This window comes from Micrasema longulum, unplaced genomic scaffold, assembly GCF_059751315.1.
Source record: "Micrasema longulum isolate JH-2025_06_02 unplaced genomic scaffold, ASM5975131v1 h1tg000729l, whole genome shotgun sequence".
Taxonomy (NCBI): domain Eukaryota; kingdom Metazoa; phylum Arthropoda; class Insecta; order Trichoptera; family Brachycentridae; genus Micrasema; species Micrasema longulum.
The window spans coordinates 280,607-306,927 of record NW_028277924.1 but is presented as its reverse complement, the minus strand read 5'-3'; the positions used below and the strand labels follow the sequence as shown (position 1 = coordinate 306,927).

At 32.8% G+C, this 26,321-nt stretch overlaps 1 protein-coding gene across 1 annotated transcript in view; it reads right to left on the bottom strand.

Moving 5' to 3' along the window:
• Positions 1–3,252: 3,252 nt before the first annotated feature.
• Positions 3,253–26,321, bottom strand: part of CARPB (Carbonic anhydrase-related protein B) — a 247,336-nt gene continuing 224,267 nt past the window's right edge. The window contains exons 8-10 of the mRNA XM_088230088.1: positions 8,278–8,409; positions 6,328–6,404; positions 3,253–5,015 (exon numbers count right to left, since the gene is read on the bottom strand). Coding sequence (XP_088086214.1) covers positions 4,970–5,015; positions 6,328–6,404; positions 8,278–8,409 — 255 coding nt within the window. The 3' untranslated portion in view covers positions 3,253–4,969. The remainder of the gene's footprint in view (positions 5,016–6,327; positions 6,405–8,277; positions 8,410–26,321) is intronic.

The window sequence follows — 26,321 nt, the reverse complement described above, 5'->3', positions numbered from 1 at the left end:
ATTACGTTTAGAAAGTCCCATTTGGATATTAAGTTTATTTAGAAATTTTTCAGAGATTGGTGTTTTAATTTATATGTCTAATCTTGTTCAGCTATATCTTATTTTTAAAAATAAAATTCAGACTATTAACAGTTATACTCTGTAATAAAATCTTTCGCTTTTTTTTTTACCATTTAGTTTTTTAAGATTCCAAAGTTAATGCTTAAAAGGGTATATTTTTTCTGTCAATTCATTTTTATTATTTTTTCCCGCAGGTTCTTCAAAAACTGTTCGAAAATTTACTCAAAATGAATTGTTTGATATTTTTAAAATTTAAAGGAAAAAAAGGCATGAAAAATTTTCGCCAACGAAAGAAAAATTTGTAGGAATGACAAAATGTTCGGATGACTTAAAAAAATTTGAAATCGTTCAAATATTTATGAAGGAATGGAAAAAACTGTAATAATTGAACACAGTTATGAAAAAAGTAGCCAGTCCACAATTTTGAAAAAAAATTAAATATTGATGTTCTTGGCTGGAGTAAGGTCAATTATACGACTATGTCCTGCTAAAAACAGTCAAACTACTTTCATACAAAAAATTGTTTTGATCACCTTTTGAATATAGTGTCCATCACAAAAACGGCATTTCTCAATTTGCAGATAACACCCACAGCACTAGAAAATCTAAACAAAATTTAAAAGTCATTAAAACTGGTCAAATACATAGTTAAATTCTTGTTTTTAATGTTGAAAAAAAAATAGTTTATTCCTCGTTTATCATTTGTTAAAGTCCAACTTTTGGGTTGATTTGTTTATTCACTCTTTTCACAAAGGTGCTTTTAGACAATGGTCACATATAAACTGAGATCAGTTTAACTTTTTTATGGCTGGCTGCTATAACTACGTTCAATTTATCCTTAAAAATATACATATATTGAAAACCTTAAATAATAAAACAAAAGATTCTGGAAGTAAGACGCTTTTTCGACCTGTAAAATTTATCTGGACTCTGGATCAGGAGGTTCGAGATTCGAATCTTGCTACAACTTGTTTTCAAATTTCTAACCCGATTTTTTGCGATTAAAATAAAATGGTTACAAAACGAAATATTTGGTAAATTATACAAATGAAAAAATATTTTTTTTTATAAAAAAATGTCCAGAAAGTGCAAAAGAAAAGCAATAAAGATACTGAAATACATTGGATGCAATTTCAGATAGCGGTTTGCCTATATGTATATGTTATTATGTACTTGCTGGTGAATACAAAAACTTAAAGGGGTTTATTTTTAAAGAATATTTAAATTTATGTGCATACGAATTAAAATCAACGTATTAAGAAATTAATCAAAAGTATAGTTTAATACGTAAATCAATAATAAAATAACGAAATACCAAGCAAAATCTGCCATAGGTTAACAAATTTCCTAACTAGTTAACGGTCTTGTTTAAGACAGGCTTCGCGGCGCACTTAGTTAGACGGCTTACTATGAAACTGGCGTCGCGGGTTTGATTCCCGCTTTTTCTCAATTAGTCTGGGTGTTGTGGTGTATTTTTCATAACTTCCTTCCACATACTCTCTTTTTCATCTGCTGACAAGCCTCTGAAATAGAAATTTAGCGGGTTTTTTTAAAACTGGTTTTCCTAGAGAAGAGAAAATTTTTCCCTCTTAAATTAATTTTGTATGAAAAATATTTCGTGTAGTAAGATAAAAAAAAAACGATTAAAACTAGCGGTAACACCTCAATAATGCCATCTAGGGTCGTTTGTAAAAACTCAAAAGGCAGCTCTCGGATGGGCAGGGACAATACTGACAACCTTAATGTTTTTTTTTTACACCTGTCAAATATATATGGTCAAATTATAATACCGACGTTGCAGTTTTAACCAACTAGTGAAGATGAAAATCCGTAATTTTTTCCATTACTGACTTATTGAGCTCAACAAAATAGGTTTTCATGAAAAATGATGCTGTAAATTATTTCAATGCATAAAATATTTCTTAATGCTATAGTCTCTATTTTTTTTTTAGTTTCTCTTTATCTAAGAGAGAAATAAAAAAATATAAAAAAAGTTTTTTTTACAATATACATAAGAGGTAAAACAAAATATTCAAAAAATAAAGGATAATTACATAGCAATGATAAACATATTAATAGTAAATAAAAAATCCCACAAAAGTATGGCCTGTTCGTGAGTATACAAGAAAATGTTAATGAATCTTTGCTCCTATAATAAATATACAATTATAATATTTTCGTGTAACATAAGAAAGAAAAAATAAAATATTCCGTAAAAGATTATATGGTATTTTTTTTTTGTAGTAATTAATAAAGGAAATAAAAAATATTTAAAAAAAAAACGTAAATAAATATTAAACACATTTAAATATTCATATAAAGTGTTCAAATATTATGTAAGTACTTCTTTTTATTCATAATATTTGAAGCAACCTTTTGAAGAGTAAAGTGAGGGCCACGCGTGAGGTGTGGGTATGGGACTTCCGCCGACTTCTCGCACCATACTTTTGCCTGCCGAGCAGGTATTAAAACATCTCCGCGTAGCGCAGGCACGCTGATCGACCTTCTGCAAAGACAGAATGGAGTCGATGAACTGGGTGTCCAACACAACCGCTGATCCCCAATGAAAGGCCCTCTACATTATTTTCAAAAACAATGTTTGAATTAAGTCTTTCGAAATAGTAGCTTAAAAATACTTTAATTTTCTAAAGGTTCAATATGTATCTATAGGTACATGCCTACCGAATAAACCATAACTCAGGGAGTGGAATATTTAGTGGGAAGGGGTAATATCGATTGTATTAATTTAATAATTAAATGGAATGTCTCGATTGGAGAGGGCGGGGTTCCCATTAATGTAAAAGTTTAATCTCGAAATGATCTAAGGAACTTCGGAAAAGAATTCTTTCCGGTGTTAAAAGCTTTTAGCTGTTCCTGGTACAAAGTTTGGCCTAATTGATGGAAAAATTCCTTTAAATTAGTCGAACCGTAATACTACCAATTAAAGATCTTTCGTTAAATCTCAATTTGTTCGAGCACTCGTTCCCTGGCAACTGCCGTATTTCAACCCTTATTTGACGCTCTTTGGCGGCAGCGAGGTTCCTTCGTACATCGCGGTATCGCGGCGAACTATACTGCCTACTTCTCACATCCTCATGCGCTCCGCACGCCGAAAGCCTTCTCAATTATGTCGATAGTTTTCAGTTTTCAAGTAAAAGTGCTTATCGTTAGAATAAAGAAATAAATGAAACACTTTCTCATTGAACTCTTTAAGTCAACATTTTAATATTTTTTGCACAATGTTTTTTTTACAAACAAAATTCTTAAAATTAATTAATAAATGGTAAATACAAAACGAATTTGACGAAAATAAATAAATTTTTAAACAATTTTTTCGCTCGAATTGGCCGTTGAATTCGATAAAGGCTAAATTATAATTAACGTTTTGTATTCAAATTGACTTTAAATATACTTTTTGTGACAAATAAGAACATAATTATAATGAGTCAGCAAACCTCAAACAAGTTTCTTTTTATACTGGTAATAATAAAGTTTTAGCAATATTTTGTTCAGTTTCACAAACAGTACCAAAAAGGCAGTTTTGAGTGTTTAAATTAAAAAACGATTAATTAATACAAATATTGATTTGATGAATAGTCATAAACAAAAAACAATGCAATAAAAAAATGCGTAAACAATGCTTAAATTATAAACTTTATTTATAAAGCATATAAATAACATACGTTATTTTAAAGAAATCAATGTATCTTTAATTGATATTAAACTTTTCGAATACAATTGAAACAAATAATTAGTACCTTAGATCAGAATTTTTAAAGATAAATTATTAACGTTTTTATTAATGGCTATAAAATACCTACTCTACGAAACGCAGGTATGCATAACATAAAAATAACATGTATTTAAAATAAAAACGTTTTGTTACACATGTTTTTACAATATCACATTTCTACAATACATGAAAGCCAAAATCTATTATTTTACCTAAATATTTATACACATCTTCTAAGTTTGATATAATTTCATTATATTAATGTAGTTTCTACTTAAAGCTAACCAAGCCTCGCGATTTCCTATTTATTACGCTACTTATTATTACTTCCGAACAATAAAATTGACGATACGCTTTATGAAGTAAACGAATTAATTTTGTCTGGCATTTGAACGTTAAACGTTGGCGTTGGTCAAAAATAACAAGAAGAATATTTCAGAAGATCGGAAGAACCTCGAGAACTCTCGCGGGTGGTAAAAACTAACCTTACAAATGGCAAAATGTATCGAGGTCATCAAATCCACTAGTAAAAGAAATATTCTGTATATTAAATTTATATCAGACTTATAAAAATATTGTAGTTCTCGATAGGTACAAACAAAATACCCCACAATAAGTTTACAAAATGTATCTACCTAATTTATTTACAGAAGTTTTTTGATGTAATAAATAATTTTTTCTAAAACACAATTGTCTAAACGATTTTTTATGATATGTTTCATTTTAAATTCAGGACTACAAATACAGCAAATACATATGATAAAATCATTTATTTATTTTAACAGGTTTTCAATATAATTATTAATCGTAAAAAGGTCTTCATTCAAATGCTAGGAAAATAAATGAAGACTTTTAAATAAATAAAAGCGAAGAAAACTATTATTCGATGCCTTTTATTGTTTTGTTTTTACGATTGATTCACTCGAAAAAAACATATCTTTTTTATTGTAATACGTCAGACATACGGACGTACAAATATACTTACAATATTTTACAACAAATTTAGCCATTTCTGAGCCTTTTTTAACAAATGGTTGATTTTCCAAAAAAGCGCCTCAGATACTTTTCTTAACCAGTATTCACCCACGGATAGTAAATGTTCAATGATATACCAACACCACACAAACCACATCCTCAGAGATAGATATGTAAGTTTCTTAAATCACTAATTACTGTCTATTGTTCACTGTAATGTCGGCTCAGTGAGCTGTCCAACTGTTTGCTGTAAAGAAACACAATGAGTTATTAAATAAGAGCAGTTTATAGTAAACAGTTTTTATTAAATATAATAGATAAGGGCCAGCAATAAAAATACACGACAGCATATCACTCGTGTGTAAAAGACGAAGAGGATATTCGGTAAAACAAATATTTCGCAGGCTCTACACTCCTCCATTATTACACGAGGGCGCGGATAGCGCGCGAAAGCGGCGCAAACGAATATATTACACAATTAATTCGCTCGAGTTTGCGCGCCGCGAATACCTCGATCGGTGAAAGTCGCGAAAATTGTGCGAAAGCTTTCTGCGTTTGCAGACTGTTCGCAGCGTTTGCGGCTCGAATTCGCAGCCCTCTTTAGAGTATAATTGATATTCAAAAAGAAAAAAAATTACAAAATATCAATCTTTTCGGGTTATAAATAACGTAATGCTTATGGTCGCGAAACTTTGGAGAAACAAATCAAGTTATTAAAGTAGTAGTAGTAATCACCTTTATAATTTTAAAATTTTACAAGTTATAAAAAAATACCTAAACAAGATTGCAAATGAATGATGAAAAAAATATTATAAACATATCAGGATTTAGTGAAAATAGATTTAGTGAAAATATAATGAACAAAAAAAGTAAACCCTACGTACATAGTGTTCTTATCTATAGAACACATAAATTACTGTTATTTAATTAATTTGTTATGTAATGAAGGGGAAATTAAAAAAAAATGAATTCTTCAAAATACGGCGATGAAGATTATATTCAAAAGAAATATGTATTCTGATGTAGAAATGCTGCACGAAGAAATTGGCTTGCTCACGGTAAAGCAACAAATGAAATATAATGTAGGAATTTTTATGCGTAAAATAACTAAGGAGATGAATAAAATATAAAAAATATGACCAAATTTAACCAACAATGTCATGCATATGAAACTACAGACCAAAAAAATGATAACCAATGAGGAGAAAAACAGAGTCTCAAAACTCATTTTACAAGGGATTAAAGCTATAAAATGAGTTACCCGAAGAAAAAGAAAGAAAAAAAATACGTTCTGGAGAAATTTTCAATTAAAAATTGTTATGTTAAGTTGATATGCGTTCTTAAACTAACTTAATAATATTATAATACTTCAAAATTTCTTAGTGTAAGAAAATCGAAAAATGTTCATGTAATGTATTAGGTAAGTTAAGTATACATGTTGATATGCATGAGATTATGTAATGAAAACAGAAAATATATTTAAAAAAAAGTAAATGTATTCGATGAAAATGTATCGGAATAACACTGCAGTGGGTGATAATAATTCTAGGAGTTCTTACTTAAGGTGGGATTGTAAGAGTGGACTACCTTTGTAATACACATCTTTGTACATGCTGGGACAAGTCTTGCCAGCTCCCTGCAACAAAACATTACATTGGGAACATTTTAATACAACAATGATTATTTGCTCATAACAACGAGTATGTCCGTTGAGTAAAGTAACGAAATAGTCAAAGATTTTTATAAAAATGTTGTAAATTTGTGCTTAAATTTCACAGTGTCGGGGTGCAAGTATCTTATTGCACGATAAATAATATAATTATCATTTTCTTTTCCGCGCCCTGTAGTGCATAGAGCACAGCATTTGTAAACCAAATGCAGTGTACTTTTGTCAACTGTTACATAAAAGTTTGCCTACCATTCGAGTGGTTTCAGGTTCGAATTCCGGCATTACTGTCGTGAAATATTGACAACAAAAGGCGTTTTTACACAAAAAAAAAATTCTTAATATCACGAATAATCTTTTTATAATAATCAATGTGGTAAATATGCCCAGTAAACCATCAAATAAGATAAGTTTACAAATATTACGAAAATAAAATTTATTTTGAATTGCAAGACGCAGATTTCATCGTAGCATATATAATTGCAATTTGGGTTTTTCTTGCTAGTTTTTTCAGCAATTTTCTTTTAAAAACCCGGAGCTGGGACCTGAAGCGTATGACTGATAATCTTACCTTCATGCAACAAAAAAGATCAAGATAAGCCGCAATAGTGTAACAGTGCCCTATGCACCATTAGGTGCGGAAAGGGAATAATAATAATGACGGTCAGTTTTATGCTTCAGGGGCTAGTTTAGAACAAGAAAAAAAGTTTTAAACAACCTTTGGAATCAACATTTCACGTTTACCCTGCCAGGAATTGAACTCAGAACCCTGAGAATGGTAGGCAAAGATGCCAGCCTCTACACTAAGATACAAATTTATCTTCAGTTGATTTTCCTTTTCAGGATATTCTCCTGAGAGTATCTTTCAAGTCGAAAAACAGTGTAATTAGATTTGACTTGAGAATGCACATTGCACAGTCAACACCACTGCTGAAAACAATTTAAATATATTATTAAGTAATATTGTATTATGACCTGGCATTATAAATATTTGTTTATTTAAAACAAATATATGATAATACAATAAAGGTACACAAAATACATAACAGATTTATTATTCTTCTTTCTCAGCCGGTTCCCGTCCACTCCTGGACAAAGGCCTCCTCCATTCGCCTTCGTGTCGCCCTTTTCTGTGCTGCTGCATCCAGGTCACACCGAAATGTCAGTCTAGGTCACCTTTCTACCTGAGTCACAGTCACCCTGCATTTTGTATTGTTGTTCAAGGTTTTTCAACAGTCAATAAGCTTTTTGCTTATTTTTCATCGGAGCTTCTGGCTACGTGGCCTGCTCATTGTCATTTTTGGGGTCGCCGTGCAGTAAATAATGTCAGTAATTTTTGTTTTTCTCACCTCTTCATGACTCTTTTTCTCGAACTTATAGCTAACAGGGCTCTTTATGTCATTCGTAGTATTTTGGCGCTCTGTTAAACAGTGTTATTGTTTCTAAGCCACGTATAGAATTATGTAGCAACCGGCAGAACACGTGTTTCATATATGTTCTGTTCTTTTCAGGTTAATGGGTATTTTCCGGTTGATTAGAATAAATATAATTTTTCCAAAAGCTGCCCAACTTAATCAACAGATATATCATTATGTACAGTGGAAGAGCCGCGAGGTGCAGGAAGGAATGAAGAATTCTGGGGGAGGCCAGGGCCCACAACGGGCTGTAGCGCCACCGATGATGATGCTTATTAGTTACACATTTACCTGGCCAATTTATGTGGCTTGTAATGATTTCACTATTTATGTTATACCATTATTATGTCTTAAATATCCTTGAATATCGTTGATCCGTTGATGGGGACCCGCAAGGACAAAATCGCGCATAGTAGCGTTCCATTTACCTGTTTGACATTAAAGTCGATGTTGGTGCGCACTGGGCGGTGGTGGAGCGGCTGCGGGGGGCGAAAGTTGTTCCCGAGGGGGGCCTTGGGATGCTTAGCGTCACCCTGCATCAGCCGCCTCAGCCCGTGGAGCTGAAAGATAACCGCAGCATGAGAACCACGAGTAAGTGACTAACTGTAAAGATCTGGCTATCAAAAATACAGTATTTTTAATTAAGGAGAGGCACTAGGTATTTTATAGGATTCACGGAAACACGTTTCTTAAAGTAGGTAGAGGTAGAGGTCTCAACGATGCCTCAGTGCCGCGGCGTCCGTCCGGCTTCAATGTTTATGTCAGATGCTCCCGTATAATCTCCGTCTAAGTAAAGACAAGTTTGCGTTCGAAAGAAAATAAAATCACTCATTCGGATCACTGTATACAAATTTGTATAAAAATCGCGCAGTGCAAAATTAAGGATGTTTAAGTAAATATTAGAATAAATGTTGCGGATTTTTTTTATTGGATTTATAATGTTTTTCGTATTATTGTCTTTAGTATTAAGGAAACACTTTAAAGCGAACATGCTTATCAGACTTTAAATTGAGCATTCGGCTAAGGAATTTCACAGTGTTTAGATTACATATAGAAATACAGTTCTCCTTCTGTAATCCGGCACCTCACTTCTCCGGCCCTGCCAGTAATCCGGTGTTTTTATACAAGCAGCCACCGAGCGGGTGAATTGGAGACTAGTGACCGCTTGTTGTAGTTTTACGCGTGTATGTACTAATGTAATGTGCAATACAGTAATGCATGGATATATGTATTCAATAAAATATAGCTTCTGCCATTTGAAAACGTTATTATTTCTAGTCATTTGGCAGTGCTCTGGTCCAATATCTACCGGATTAAGGAGAGATCACTTTGATAGTTCGTTTCTCTACAATAAATCTTATTCGCCTATTTCGCGCCCTTAACCTGTTTCTTTTTACCTGGTCAATTATACCTCGTCTCTGAACATACTTATAGTAAATTATAATATTACACAAACATCTTTCTTTAGTTACAGCAAACAGTCAAATCTTCTCCGTTGCTGTCCACAAATTGATACATAATTACGAGAGTATTTGATAAAGACAACAAATTAAACTTTATGAGTAAGGTCATTATGGAAATAATACCATTTACTGTAAAAAGAATAAATAAAAATTTCAGGAAAAAATCCAAATTTCTTCCGCTAGAAAATCTTCGTTTCAGTTTTGGTTTTAGCTTTTCCCATTTCAGTCTGCCTGATCTGATTCAGATTCAAAAGGATGATGCTTCAAAGCTACGGACCAAAAATTAAATCTTCCGATTGCTTTTCACGATGAAAGCAATAATTGGATGCAATCATAAAAAATTTTGGTACAGCATTCGAATTTGGGAGATTACCCCTATAAATCTGGCATTAATGTTTTACCGAAGGTTCATTAACTTGAGACCGGTGTGCAATAATGGCCTCGGTGCATAATTTAATTATCTCACCACACTGGTTCATATAAAGCGAATTATTTCTGTCGTAATCCATTTATTAATCAAATTTATATTCCGCTGCGTGATGCACCCATTAGCTATTATAACATGCGCAATTTTCCGTCGACGGCTAGTGCTAAACCACAATTACGGTAGTCAGCCGAATGTACGCGGTTACCGGCGGCGGCGTTCCCGCGCGAGTAGTTCCGCGGCTCGTCCCGAGAGTTCCGCGTCTGTGTGTATTAAGCATTATGTCGGTATTATGTGTTGGGGTGTCGGTACCTTACCATTAAAGCGTTATCGCCTATTCATGATCATAAATTTTATTCGTCTTACTTCCGGCTAGCGGAGGAAGTATAGGTAAATTAAGTGGAAATCAGGTACCCGAGTTAGCCCTTCGCTATTTCCATTTGCGGAGGAAAATATTAAATATGAACGCTTACAATTAACATTTTCCTAATATTCCGATAGACGCGTAAAGATAAGCGGAGGAGCTCGCGGGATCTCGCCGGAACAGCGCCAGCGCTGATATCAGATCCAACTAACTTCGTATTATATTTTAAATGTTCCAAGCCACAATTGGGGTTCTGGGTCCAAACTATTTCCTCGGTTCGGAGCCGAGACTCGAACTTCTCTCTTCGATTTAACCCGAGGGGGCTTTTGGCATCATTATCGTGTTCGGTAACGAAACTCCCATTTTGTCTTGTTTTTATTTTTGTACACGTCATTACTCCCGCAGGATTCTTATTTGCATATAAATTAAAATAAACCTCGGTGTTACGTGATCGCATCTTTTGTGGATACGAACCAGTTTAATAATTTGCTTAAGACCTTTTAATGAATTTTGCAACAATTTATTCAAGAAGCCTTAAATGTACCGAAAGTGTACACGCTTTAATTAGGTAGGTACTCTAAATAGAACATTTTTTTAATAATTTTACAAACGTTCACGATCGTTGGGTAATATTTTTAATAAAGTTGTAAAATTAGATTCATTCATCGGATGGTTCATTTCTGTGACTGTTTTTAATGTAAAAATATGGTAAAAATAGAAAGTGCGTCTCTGAACGTGTTTGATTAGGTCGCCTTCTCATCTGAACGCTAGGGGCGAACTGTAGCCGAGGTAGAGTTTGGTGTGAATTATTGCTGTTTCAATTGATTTGTTTTAAAAACCCAACTGAAATAACTTATGTTGTTTGGTAATTGCTAAATGTTTCACATCAATATTTGAGTCGTTGATCCCACTTTTCTCTGTAGTTTTTTTTTTCTATAAAATTTGATTTTTTTCTTATCCATTTTGCATAAAATACCATAATTAATTTATTTATTTTAATTCATTACAGTCCACACGTAAAACTAATTTTGAATTGCGTTGAAAAATCCCTCAAACTTTTTACTATTAACCAATTCTTCCTTTGGATTTTCTAAATATTTTGATGCCATTTTCTAACTGTGCAATCTTTAAAGTTGATTCTTTATGCTGCTTTGCTAATTGCCGTTCATACTTTTGTCCACACAATAACTACTTTAGTTCTCTTTATCAGAGTTTCCCAATCTTTTTGAGGCTGTAACCGGAGAAAATATAAGAATTATTTTTTCGGACCGCTAACGCAGGTATAAAAGCTTTTATTTATAATAAAATAAATAAAATAACTTTGTTTTTACCACTATTTTTTTTCCACTTTCGGTTTTAAAGCAAACAAGCTTCTACGTCAAGGTTTACGTAACTAATTAATTAATTCCTATTTTATTTTTACCATGTTAACTAAATACTACACGTAAACCCAATAAATCAAGTCTTTTTTTCCTTCCAAGGGTGGTTATTTGATATCAATATTTTCGAAGCTAGACAGGAGAGGACTAAAATAAATATAGTTAATTTGGTTAATTATTATTTTTTCTTATTATGAATTACTATTTAAATTTCTATTCTTTCTAAGCTTTTATTTATGTTGTATTTTGTTTATTGTTTTCTTTAAGCACATGAATTTTAAAATGGGTGCCAAGTATTTCTGTGGACCGACCGAAAATCTTAACGGACCAGTACCGGTCCGTGGACCTGCGGTTGGGAATTGCTGCTCTATTTTCCGAAAACCACAAGGTTATATATATTTTGCATAGCATTATATATTATAGTTACAAAGATAAATTGATAAACTGTAATATGCATTTGTTAATGCCATCTAAACTTCATATTTTATTAAGATAAGTTTGTTATCCTGAATGAAGTTAAGTGCACTAAGAAATTGTATTTTTAAAAATTTGTTTGTTAGAACAACAACATGATCATTTGAACGTTGTTATGCAGAAAACAGCCAGTCCACAAATTTGGAAAAAAAATATTGATGTTATCGGGTGCAAGAAAGTCAATTCTATGTTTTGCTAAAAACAGCCAGACTGCTTTCTTAAAAAAAACTGTATTAATCACCTCCTAAAAATGGTGTCGATCACAAAAAAGCATTTCTCAATTTGCAGAAAACACCTGCATTTCTAAAAAAATCTTATGGTCTTTTAAAGTTATCAAAACTGGTCAAATACATAATTAAATTTTTGTTTGTAATACAAAAAAAAATATGTATTCATTGTTTATCATTTGTTAAAGTCAAAAACATTCCAACCGTTGTTTAGATTTGATAATTCACTCATTTTACAAAAGTGCTATTATCTCAGTTTCATTTTTATATGGCTGGCTGCTTTCTGCATAACTACGTTAATTTGATTGTATGGCAAACATAAAACTAGTAAAAAACTGACACAATTTTAAAATTTACTTTTTTTATTTTATTTAGGCGGCCTCCGTAGTGTAGTGGTCAAAACGCTTGACTCGCGCACGGAATGCATTCTTATAATTATTCGTGCTTGAAATACCAACATGAAACATGCAATAATTTATGCATCTATCGTCATCAATCTGAGATAAATTAATTCACCCATCGACAACGACTATTTGGAAAAACAGACAGATTTTATAAGAGTTGAACGTGGTGTCACAAATAAAAATAAAGCATGGATTTCGAAAATTTCTTTCTCAAAACATCACAAAAAAAACTAGATTTGACTTATGCGGAGTTTATACGAGGACACGACAACACTGTCTTGTCCCAGCTTCGGACGTATTGTCCTAGTGTAAACAGATTTTTTTAGGACAAGACAATGAACCGAGACATTGCTCTAGAGATAGACGGGCATGCTATTTCCGCAGGACACCGCCTTCTCCTCTCCACCGCGCGCTTCCGCGCGCTGCATTTTCGCAGCGTTCCGCGTTTGAAACGCCAACGGTCGGATTGGCGTTTTGTCCCACTGTTCCGCCTTGAGCGGTCGAGGCTGTTCACACGTAGCTGGGACAGGACAGTATTGTTTTTCCCAGAGGAAATATTGCTTTAGTTAAATTGTAGTACACCTTTTTTTTAATTATCGCCTTGACATGTTTTTGCCTTTCAAGTCAGTGCTGCGGAACAGCGTTTATTAATTATTTTAAGTTGCGTATCATTTTGTCATTTTAGTTACCCACTTAGTCTAGAGAATTTTCGGTAGGACAAAATATTTCAAAAACAGTTTTTTTTGCACAAAAAGGTACTATTTCAGTCATTTTTTTAATTTGAAGACCTTCCATGTGGATAATGTTTTTGGGAAATTATTGAACAATCTTGGAATAACTCAACTTAATGTTCGTTTTCTAAAGCAATTTGTTTTTAAACCTTAGTTTTAAATTTAGCGTTGTGAGTGTGGGAAACTTTCTTTATATTCCGGATCAACTAAATGAACTACAACAAATTTGAAGTCACAACGTTGTTTTACAGGAAGGACATAACGGAATTTAAATATACACCTTCGCCTTTATGTTTCGCCTTACGGATTACGCTATTTGGTACAAGCCTCCTTAACAGTCTCACCTGAAAAAATCATAAATTTTACCCGGAACATCCCTACTAAATTAACAATCAATAATTAATCCTTAATATTTATGATTATTTTTTATGCCCCAATGTCCAAAATGTATAGATCAGTCAATATTTGTAATTTGTTATATACATACTTGTACATTTGTATTTATGTCTAAGAGGAAAAGCTGATCTGAAGCTACTCCGTGGGGATCCGTAAAATGATTTTTTTTTTAAAAATTATTTAAAAATTATAATAATAAATTAAATTTTGTACTTTTAGTTATTATTAATTTTTTTATTTTTTGCAAGTGATATGATACGGAGTGGCTTAATACAGGTACGCTTTTTTTAAATTTTTTTACATTCTATTTAGTTTTTATATAGAAAACTATAATTGGCCTAAAATTTTGGTTTATTTGTATATACTGTATTTTTTGTTGTAATGGCCGTTGTTTTCTTTAAATAAATAAATAAAAAAAAAAATAAAAAAATATGTCACACAATTTGAAATTCTTTGGGATAGATCTTTCGACTTTTCCTAGATTTTTTCGCCATTAAAACAGCGTGGGATGAAGATGGATTGGCATGGTTTAGCTTAAAGTGTTATATATTATGTTCGGGTTGTGGTCCCATGGCTAGTGTCTCGGACTCACGGATCAAAGATCCGTGGTTCGAATCCCACTCTACCTCAACTTGATTTCCATTTTCTAATATTGAGTTATTTACAACTCCTTGAAAATGGGCCTCAAAATTAAATATTTGCGTAAATTATAAGAACGCAAATATTTATATTAAAAAAATAAATTTTTTTTAAATATGTTGATCGTGTTTATGAAGTTATTTTATACCATTATTTAATTGCCCTTATTTGACTTTGCCACAGATAGTTTTATGTTTTTTTTTGTTTAGTATCATATACAACCTTCTAAAATGAGACAAGGACAGTCGAGACTAATAAACCAGGGACTGAAATTATAGAACAAACTACCAGTCAAAACTAAATACAAAACTTAGGCAACCTTTGCTAAAGATGTTAAAAATATTATCATTAACAGTAGAATATGAATTTTAAAAGTAAAAATATTTTGTAAAATGTATGTAACCCTTAAGGGTTATAAATAAAATATCAATAAATGAAAAAAACTAACAATCTAGAGCAAGATAAGAGCGAGGACAGTGGAATCTAGAAATCTTACAGATCTTATTGCTGAAGGCATGCTTAAAATGAAATTAATTTCCCATAAGGTTGACGTCTTTCGTATGAAGAGAAAATAAAAGTATTAAGAGCTAGCAAGGGAAGCTGTGAAATAATTAGTGTCATACTACTTTAATCAACTAAAAATGTTTGTTTGAATCTCAAAATTAGAATTACGATTTGACAAATTGTCAAAAACTAAACAGGCTCAGGCTTCTCACAGAAATTATCTTTTTTTTTTGTAGTGTAGGACCTCAGACTCCGGATTTTAAATTTAACCTTGCTTGCGGCCGTGACACCCCTAGGTATCACGACTTGTAGGTTGAAAAACACTGATACAACATTTATAAAAGGACAACTATATTTATTTGATTCTATATCTGTTTGAATTTCGACGAAGGCAAGAAGGGGTTGCATTTTAATTTCATCGTTACATTAGTACTACGGTAGCGTGACCCGCTCGCATCACTCCCCCGGCGAACAGCGAGGTCAGCGTCGACTGTCGACTGTCGACACTGGGCGGCCGAGGGCTGGGCGCAGCGGGCGCCGGGCGCCGCACCGCACCGCACCGGTGCGCGGTGGCGGTGCTGGGCGGGGTACGGCGGGCGCAGTAGGCGGCCCGGGATGACTTATCGCGACTCAACACCCACCGTGACCGTTTAACTGCTAGATTTAAGGGATGCCAGTTAAAACTCAAATATCATATCATTCATCGCTCTGAATTGGGACAGTTACTCAAAATTACGCCCTCCAGCATCGAATAAACAATACGAGAAGGTAACATTTTGAGTATAACCAAACCTAACACCACGAAACAGATGGAATAACAGAAAAATGTACGTTTAAACTTACCCAGAATAGTAAATGTAAATTCTAAAAGTATATTAAGAGAAAACATGTGTTGAACTGCTTTTTACGGAGATGCTTTGATGAATCAGTATCTAATACATAAAATGCTATATATTTAAACGCAAGAAACAAACATTTTTTTTATTTTTTTAAAAAGTTCCTCGTAATTTGATGATAAAAGATTGATTTACTAATGTACCTTAGATTTAGATATTATACATGTAGTATCGAGTTTTGTAATTTTTCAAATTTCGTTTTGTGATATTTTGGCTATTGTTGCTTCCATTTTATGCGCATTGCTGGTATTTTTATTTTGACATCATCAAATGCACAAACGTTATTTTTGCTTCGATTTATGAATAGTATTCTTTTCAGGACTTCATTTAGTGGCATTTTTCATGAAATTTAAAAATTTTATTTTGCCATTTCACTAAAATGTATTTAATATTAATAATATTTAAAGTCATCCTAGAAACCTAAAACAAGCAAGTTAATTGTAATTTTGTTTTTAAAGTGAAAATAAGATTTACAGGTTTATAAAATATGGAGGTATCCTCCATCGTATTTTTTAAAATCACATGACCTGACATTCAAAAACATCAACACTAAACGAATATATTTATTGTTTAGAGAAGTTACGATCACATGTTATCTACAACTTTAGTTACACATTTTATGCTTAGATTACGCACACGTATTACAGTTTAAAAATTTCGGCTTTAACAAAAATCATGAGAATCGTTGAAAATAAGTTAAGGAAAGTCCCATAAAATAGACAAATGTTCTGCACTCATTGGAGTGGAATTTTAAACTGTTTCCTTTGACAATTTCCCGTCAGGTTTAGTTTCCGTTTCCGTTCCCCCCTCTTCGTATGTTCAGAACTAAAAAGATTTCTTTTGGAAATTTTGTCAGTAATACCGTTTTGGATGTTATGTAACATAAAATATTTATTTAAATTTATTTATACAAATACATATTGCTAAATATTTTATATCAATTGTGCCCCAGTTTTTATAATGTTAAATATATTTTATATTTTAATACTATTTGATTACCGATTAAATAAATACTTTATTTCTAAAATTGCGAACATAACTCTTAAAAGACTGTGGTAAATAATTCCTTTGCGCGCGGTGATGTAACATCGTGTTACCACTAGTAAGACGGAAATATTCTTAAGTTCAGACATTTGAAAAAAAAAAACACGGAGACATAGTGTTAAATAATACTTTTTCCATAATTTATGCAAATAAATAAATAATTTAGTCCAGATAGCAGATTAAATTTAAATATATTAAAAAAACTATATTAAAAATCATAAATATGCCCCTCATATTACGCGCGTGCGTTCCCCATTACTGTCATCAACCGACTGAAGACTGAATTTATTTTACACAACACCCGCCACAGAACAGTGCCTCTACCTTTCTTGCTATGAGTTCTATCTTCGTGCTCTCTATTATACAGATGTGTTGCTGTAATAGTGGATATTCATTTTTCACGTAGCAAGGATATTTTTTGTATTAACCTTCAGCTTATTTATACAAATTTTACTTTACATATCCGGTGTGAAAATGTCCGTTTGAAGATAAAAAAAAACACGAGGGCATGATTAAGAAAATTAAGAGAGAAATAGCAAGTCTCATGTCCTATGTCGACTAGTGTGACATCACAGCCACACAAGAGTTAATAAATTGCTTTGATACTTTGAAATTAGCTATAAAAAGAATCCAAAAACTGTTTAACCATTTTGTCGTCTAACCTATCTACGTGTATCTTAATGCTATTTAAAAACTACGATTCCTGAGAAAAACAAATAAAATAAAATAAAAATGCTAATAGGTACAGTTCATTCAAATCTCTAAGAGCCTTTGTTTATGTGTTCGCGACAGAAAGTTTTTAAGCTTAGACGGCCAACTGTGGATCTAGCTTCGTGGATTCTTAATAAAAATAAGATCTCCCTCGGTATATTCGAAAATCTTAATGTAACATTTATAAATCAACTTTATGTAAAAGCTCTGTTACTATACGCGCATAAACATTATTATCTACCTTCCGATACAAATACAAGAGTTACTAGATACTCCACCGTGATGCTGCAGAAAAATAAAATAATAATACAACCTTCGGTCAAAGAGAATTGGCCTACTACTCGGTTAAAGTGTATTATCCATAAGGACAATTAGTAAGTACTCACAGTATAAAATTGCTATTAAGAAATGGATAGTGGAGGTGGGTTGCACACGGATCAATGAGTGGATCAAGCCAAATAGGTAAAATGTGTTTACTGTTTATGAAATTAAGTCTATTGGTCTATATAAATTGCTTTTGTTTTTTATGCTTTTTTTAGTTTATATTGTTTATTATGTTAATGATAATTAGGTTAATTAATTTAATTACGTTTTTTTTATGATTATTATTATGTTAACTTTGTTAAATAACTAATTTAAGGCATGTTTCACATTTTGAGAAATGTTTCCCTCGGCACGGGATACTCCAGTGAGGGAACATTATTCTGTATAAAAAAAGAATACAAACAATGTTGAAGTATAAATAAATAAAATAAATTATGTATAGATGGCGCTTTTATCATTGTTTATTGAAAAATGCAAATTTTACGTTTATTTTCTATGGAAATTTTACAAAACTCGGTTTGCGGAAACTTTACGCAATATTGATTGTAACAAATACCATAACAATATGATTCGGGTTCTTTTCACAAAACGGTGTATAAATAACTTATCTGATTTTTTGTCTATGAATGATTAGTTACATATTTTCGTCTAGAATCACCTTAAGTCATGTCTACTTTTGGACCACTAGTAAACGAAGAACTAAACAAAAAATAATAACAATATATTCCTCAAGCGTAAATTACTATGTACCAAAAAGAAAAACAACTTTGGCTAAGAGACATTACTCTGTGGTAAGTTTAAGGATCTATAATTTACTGGATCAGGTGACAAAGGAGTCTGATTCATTTTCAACATTTGCATCTGGTTTGCTCGAACGGGAATGGATCACTCCGAGAAAATGTGGAATAACAGTTGAATGACCTACCATATCTGTATGTATAAATGTAAAATGTAATAAAAATGTGACAGGTAATATAAAATATAGTATATTAATGTGATATATAGTATGATTTGTTTAAATTTGATATGTATGTATAAAATCAATACTGCCCTACGGGTTTGAAACATGGATTCTCAAGGTGAACTCCATGAACCGATTAGAGACATTTAAAATGTGGCTTCACCGGAGAATGCTGAGAATTCCGTGGACAGATTTAGTGACCAACGTGGAGGTATTGAGACGAGCCAGTGCCGAAAAAGAACTACTGTTCTCAATAAAACAGAGAAAACTCGCATTTCTGGGCCATATCATGCGCGGAAGCAAATATACGCTTCTACAGCTGATTAAGATGGGAAAGATCGAGGGGAAGCGTGGAGTTGGAAGGCGACAGATGTTCTGGCTGAGAAACATCCGCGACTGGACGGGAGTGCGCGGGGTCGAGGCGCTGTTCCAGTTGGCGCAGGACCGGAATGCCTACTCTAGAGTGATCGCCAACGTCGGGGAGACCTGATATGACACAGAAAGAAGAAGTAAAATATAATATATGATTATTGTATGTCCGAATATGTATGTACGGTATATGGTAGTTAGTAGTAATTAATATTATTCAAATAGTGTAATCACTTGTTTTAATATAAAGAATCTTCACCGGCAAGCAATATAAATCGGCTTGGTGAGTCTAAAAAATAATAAAAAATGTTTGTATGCATGTTTATAAATGCATTACAAGTGCCCCAGCTCAACGCGAATTTTCTAGCTATTTAGGACAAGTTCACTGGCATAGGTCGTTCCTGATTGTGTGGCTATGAACAATATCTCTGTCTCTAATACATGTTGACAAACGAGTGGAGGCGTATAAAAAAAAAAAAAAAAAAATACATGTTGTACATTGTGATAATAAAAGAGACAATCCTAATATATTGTTAAGTATTTACTGGTACACAAGACTTATTATGAACTTGTTAAGGTTTTAATTATAATTTCTTAACTATGATTACGATTTAAATGAAATAAGATTGAAATTATAAATGGTTGAATTAACGATAAGTTGAAACTTCACCGCAGACCACAACACTGTTGGTAAGTGTAACTACCAGCTACCAGCTACCGATTATAAATAAATAACGAGGAACCTCAAATCACGTCTGGTTTCATCAAATACGGAATTTGCGAATTCAGTTTCATCGGATTAATTTTTACAAATGTTAATGAGAAGCAATAAAGGTGTATTAATGGAGCACAAAAATGTAGTTAAAATAGTTTAATGAAAATGAAAACTGAAAACATGCTGCCAAATGGAGCACACAGCAATAAAACAAATAATCCTTAGTTCACAAGAAAAGTACGGTAAACTTTATTTTAACATTATAAAAAATATATATTATTATTTAAAAATTATTAATAAACCCGTACGGATAACATCCATTAAATTTTTTTTTTTTTTTTTTTGATATTCATATTCTACTGGTATTGATAATATTTTTAACATCTTTAGTAAAGGTTGTCTCGTGTTAAGTTTTGTCTGGTAGTGAATTGTATAATTTCATTCCCTGGTTGATTAGTCTCGACTATCCTTGTCTCGTTTTACAAAGTTGTCTATGATATTGTTCCTGTATTATCGTGTAATTATAGTGGAGTTGTATAATAATAAAGGGCAATTTTTTTAATATTGTGGAAAATAGCAGTAAACATAGTGAAAAAGAATATTCAACAACAAATAGGTTTTCCTCTCAACCTGCTGCTGGCCGCACATATCCATTAATTAACCCCTAATAAAAATGTATTACAAATTTATGATGTTGCGGTCGGTGCGAGCGGGGAGCGGGGAGCGGGAGAGCGAGAGAGCGAGAGTTACGAGGGCCGCACTGGGAGGAGAGGGACGCAGCTAGGGTCCGGAGTGTTCACTCCGTGCTATTACTCGGCGCGGCGTGTAAAACGTGAAGCCATTTGCGGCGAGGGGCTCATCGCTCGGGGACAGGGGCGGGGAGGGGAAAACTACACAGATCGGATGGGAAATTTTGATTTTGTGTTCTCACAAATTGATTTTGATATAAAATAACAATTTTCTCTTTTCTTCACCTTTGTGTCGCCTATGATATCACACACATTATACAGCACGAGACCTTATATCTCTCATATTTTAAAAATAATGCAGTCGTATTTCGCTATAATAAGCCTAAATTGCTCGATTTAAAAAAAATGGATATTTAAAAACACATTATTAAACAGTTCATCGGCGTTTCTCATAAAAAATGTGCCTGACTAAATTTTCAGATTCCCCCCCCCCGATTGTTGGGTCTAAATGGGTTCATCTTTTAATATGTGTTGAAAATATATGTTTACTCTCAAACCTTATTTTTTAAAAAGAAATCATTTTTAAAATTATATATAAAAAAAATATCTGAAATTTGAACATAAACACTAAATACAACAACAATATATTGTAACTAAGATATAAAGACATCTGAAGTAATTATGGAATGGATGAATGTAAACATGATTTTACTAGAGAAAAGATGAGCGGAGATAACATCTCGCAAATTTGTATCGATCACATTTTCATTCATACCAGATTATACTTTAACCAGGTATACACTAAGAATACGAAATATTAAATATGTAGAAGAAAACATCAGCCCCATGCCACGTAAAATAATAAATCGACGAGTATACCTAGATATTCAATCACAGATATTTTCTAGAAAAGGGGATTTATCTTCACTGTCTAAAAAAGTCGTTAATAAGGCATATTTACAAAGGAGACTCTCACATCGAATAATGTAACAACATACCTATTTCCATCTTAACATGGATAAATAAAATATTTGAAACATTATTGGTTCAGAACAAAACAAAATATTTTTATAAGAATTCAACAATAAATTGTAAACAGTATGGGTTTAAAAATAACACAGTTATTTTCTGACTTTGCAAATAATGTAAACCAAACATTAAATAACAAAAAAAACGCGATTGTTGTATTCGTCGATTATGCTAAAACCTCCGACACTTCAGATCACTTTCACCTTGTAGAACGTTTGGACGATGTTTGGGGGAAAGTATGAAGAACTACTTGCTCTGCTCACTATTTTAAAAATCTTTATTTGATATTTGTATTTACAAGACATATTCATCAATAAAGTACAAGTAAAAACGGGAGTGGCCGAAGGGTAAGTAATTGGTCCCCCAGAATATTTAATATACTGTAACTCACTGTGCTATCAGTTTGCAGATTAAACTGCAATTGGAGGCACCTAAATAGATGCACAAAAAAAACGGATTTTAAGCAAGTTTTGAGACGGTCACATGACTATAGCCTAACAACAAACACGAAAAAAAGAAAAACGTTTTACATAACATCCCCATATAATAGATCTAGAGAAGATTTACCAATATATGCTCACATTTACGAATGCTTGTATGCAAATCTACAAGACTGTAAATGTACAAAAATAGACAAAGTATCACAATATAAGCATTTAGGTATTATTATAGATTAAACTTTAAATTAGGAAGAACATGTAAAAATAGTTTGCAATAAGCTAAGAGTTTGCCTGATAACAACTACCACTTTAAAAACCTACCATACTAGTTTACTTGGGGCTAGTTAAGCCAATTTTTCAATATGGATTAAGAATATGGGGCCTTTGTTTTAAGTCTTAAACCGACAGGGTCTTGAACCCACGAGTATAAAATTTTAAAATTATCGTAAAAATAAAGGTTGAGGTAAAAGATAATGATAAAGTATTATTTGACTATGTTAATGTTTTGCCTATTAACAAACCGTTAATGCCCGATCATTTCCTCGACTGCAGTTTTAAATTCAAACTTACCTACCAGATCATGACCCAACAAGTATCAGTCCAGCAGCTGTCGTTGCATCGACAGAAAAACTACTATGGAAATAGAACAATGGGGAGTGTAGTACCAAAACTGTTTTACCTTATACCTAGTAAAATCGAAAGGAAAAAAACTTAAATACATTTTTTAAAATAATCTAAAATTTATTTAAAAGAGTAAGTAAATCTTATGTGTGCACAAAAATATTTTTAAAACTTTTAATTAAGCTCTGTAACTACCTTTTATAAAAATATAAAAATAATAAAATGCAACAACGTAACATGTAACTCGGCGCCTGGGTTTTACGAGAACAAAAATACAATTGTGTACGCTATTTTATTGTTGAATAAATGAATATTTTTAAAAAATATACACTTAAAAAGTCGGAAAAATGGGCGTGCGTGTATGAGAAGATGCATGAATGTGGATGAAGAAGCGAGGCCTGTACAAGGAAAGAGTATCTTAGGTTTCTTTAAAAAATATCGTTTTGTGTGATTTATATTAAGTTTATCACAATAAAACGTACATTTTGTTTTTATATTTGTGAAAAAGTGCTTGTCTCGAATGTAAATAGGTATTCTTTATTATATTGTGTGGTCTGGCGAAGAGGAGGGGTTGTGTTTTACCGCACGCCAAGCGGAAAACATAAAAATATGATTTATTTAAAAGTGAGTAGTGGAGGAGATAGGCGCTTCTTGGCGGACACGACCCCAGCCCCCAGTTAGGGGCCTTACAACCGCCACCCCCCCCGATGTGGCAGATAAGCCCCCGCTTTCCCTACGGCCGGGCCGGCCCTGACTTTCCGCGAATTCTTCAACAACTCTACCTTTATCTCGAAATAACGAACATACTTTATATCGAGTTCAATTCTCAAGATACTTATGTCCGTAAAAAAGGGATACCTAGTAATTTTACACATTTTTCTAATTAACGAGGTTTGAGAATAATTATTAAGTGTTTTAGTTCCGACCGGGTAGAAATTGAAGATTTATTAAATGACTTAGTACGTTTACCAGTTTATTGTATAAAAAAATAAAAACATAAATAATGGTTAAATGCTGATTTAAAGAACAATCTACGTAGGTATTTCTAAAATTCATGAATGTTTTTTTTTCCATAAAAATCTATGTCCAAAACAAAAATACTAAAATAAAATAAAGATTTATTAAAATATCACAATAATCATCATCATCAAATCCTCATGCGTACTTGATGATGCAAAGGGCACTGGAATAGAAAAATAAACACAGCGTATCTCTATCACGTGTTACAGAAGGTAAGATGAATAGTCTAACGCTTTAGGTGCCAGTCCTGGGACAGTGACAGATTGCAGTTTAAAACCACCTTCCAAACAAATATTTAATATTGACCCTCCCAGGAATCGAACCCAGAACCTCAAGCATAGTAGGTGAACATGCCAACCACTACACTGCGAGGCGGACTTTTCACCACTCGATTTCCTTAACTGGAGAGTTCTCATCGAGTCGAAAGCACTCGTCCGGGATTCTGGTTCTATTTCACCAACAGAACAGTATGTTTAACCGCTCGATTATACATTAAATAATTATATTAATGATTCATTAATTGAATTTCGTATACGCCACCAGGAATTAATTATTTATTAATATGTGTCGTCAATAAATTGAAAATTGCATTGACGTAATGCCATCTATCGACATTCTGTCTGAGATATGCGAGTTATCTTGGACCCGATCTGACCGCAGCGAAGACTCCCACCATTCCTGTATCTCGTGTATAAAGGTGGTTCTACACGCTGGCTAATACGTTGGTCAGGAAGCTGGCGCGCGTATTGGCAACGAAATAGCTTAACTGCTTACACGTTGGCGAGTCGTTCAGTATCTGTCTATGCGGGCCAATGTGGATACTTCAAAAGTGCACAGAAAAATACGTGCGTCCAGTAGTTTGTAGCGTACTAAAAACTAGGCCTAGATGTAGTAGCTTAAACAAGCATTCAGCCAGGGCACTGTGGCATGTGTTGAAAAACCAACAACAGACGGATAGCGCTAGCGTATATGTCAGCGCGCGTGCCAGCTCTGCCAGTCACAAATATCCCGATCGACCCGTTTACCAATATGTATTTGCCAAGTTTCTGGCCAATGTGCTACTGTAAAATTATTGTTAAAAAAAGAGCGGACAAAAAAGCTCGCATTATTATCGTCACCACATCTAATATTCAAAAATCTCGATACACAAAGCCGAATAAAGAAAGAACTTTACATCCGCATTATTCCTTTATTATTCCTGCATACAATATTTGGTGGATCGAGGGGGAACACTTCAAAACAAGTGAGTCGATTTTCATTGTATATTAGGTGGCAGTAAACGTCCTTAGTAACGTGTGTGTTGGCTAATCTTGTTGGACCATCTTAGATTAGTTCATGCGCTTTCTAAGCTATCGAGGAAATAACTTTCGCGTCTCTCTCTCTAGTCAGCATAGATCAACACCTGGCCATGCAATGATGTTAAAAATGATGACCACAAGATATCTCCCATCTGTTGATGTATTGATCCTTTTTTTAGTTAACAGAAAATGCAACTGAAAGCGCGATGCAGAAGTCTAAATGAAGATTTATACAATGTTCCATACAGTAATTAGTCATAAAAACTTTTCAAGACAGGTCACAATTTACATGAAAGATATAGTGAAGGAAAACGAAGGTATCAACGATAACGGGTCACCAAATGCCGAACACTCGTCAAGTGGATCGGAAGGTCTTTTGACAAACAACAACAGTCCGCCTTCTTCTGACGAGTTTTATGTGGTCCGATCGTCACTAAAACAAATGCGGAGAAGTTCTTAAAACAGGCCACTGCGGAAACATCTCACCCGATCTTTACATTTTATAAACATAACTAAATAAAGTTTTTCACTGAAGTATAATAAGTAAAACATAGTTTTTTGAAGTAAATAACTGCCTATTTTTTTATATATTTTTTAAAAATATGTTCTGCAATAACTTTGTGTATCATTTTAAATTAAGTTTGGAGAAATAAAACTAATACTTTGTTTTTTGATACACTCACTTTATTTTTACCAACTAGTTTCGGTAACCAACTGTTACCTTCTTCAGGGTATTTTTATAACCAAACATACATAAAAGGAACAGTGAACAAATTAGTGGGGTGTCGATAAGGATGAGGGAGTGGGAAATTGTGTTTAAGGTGGGGGAAGGGAAGGGAAGGGGATAATTGCATTCAGGGTAGAATTCGGTTTTAAAGGAAAAATATTAAAAATGGGACTACGACTTAAGTTTAATTGATTATTAATTATGTCTAAGTTCTGTTTTACCGCTTTTTTTATTTCTAAAATTTCAAAAAGATTAATTAGTTTATTTTTATTATTTAAATGCAATATTTCAATTCCATTTTCAAAATTGAAAGAATGATTATTTTTTATAATATGGTCAGCAAATTCAGAAAAATTATTGTTATTGAGACATCTCATATGCTCCTATCCCATATGATTCTTATATTAAATGAACGCGATGTTTTTCCTATATAAAAGAATCTGCAATCATGGCAAGTTAATTTATACACCCCTGATTAATCTAATTTATTTGTTATATCTTAAGTATTTTTTAAAAATCCCTAATTATTATTTGTGTAGAATGCCAGTCTTATGTCACTTGGCAAGCCCTTAAGAATTTGGTTGCTTTTTAAAATTTATTTTAGAAATAAAAAAAGCGGTAAA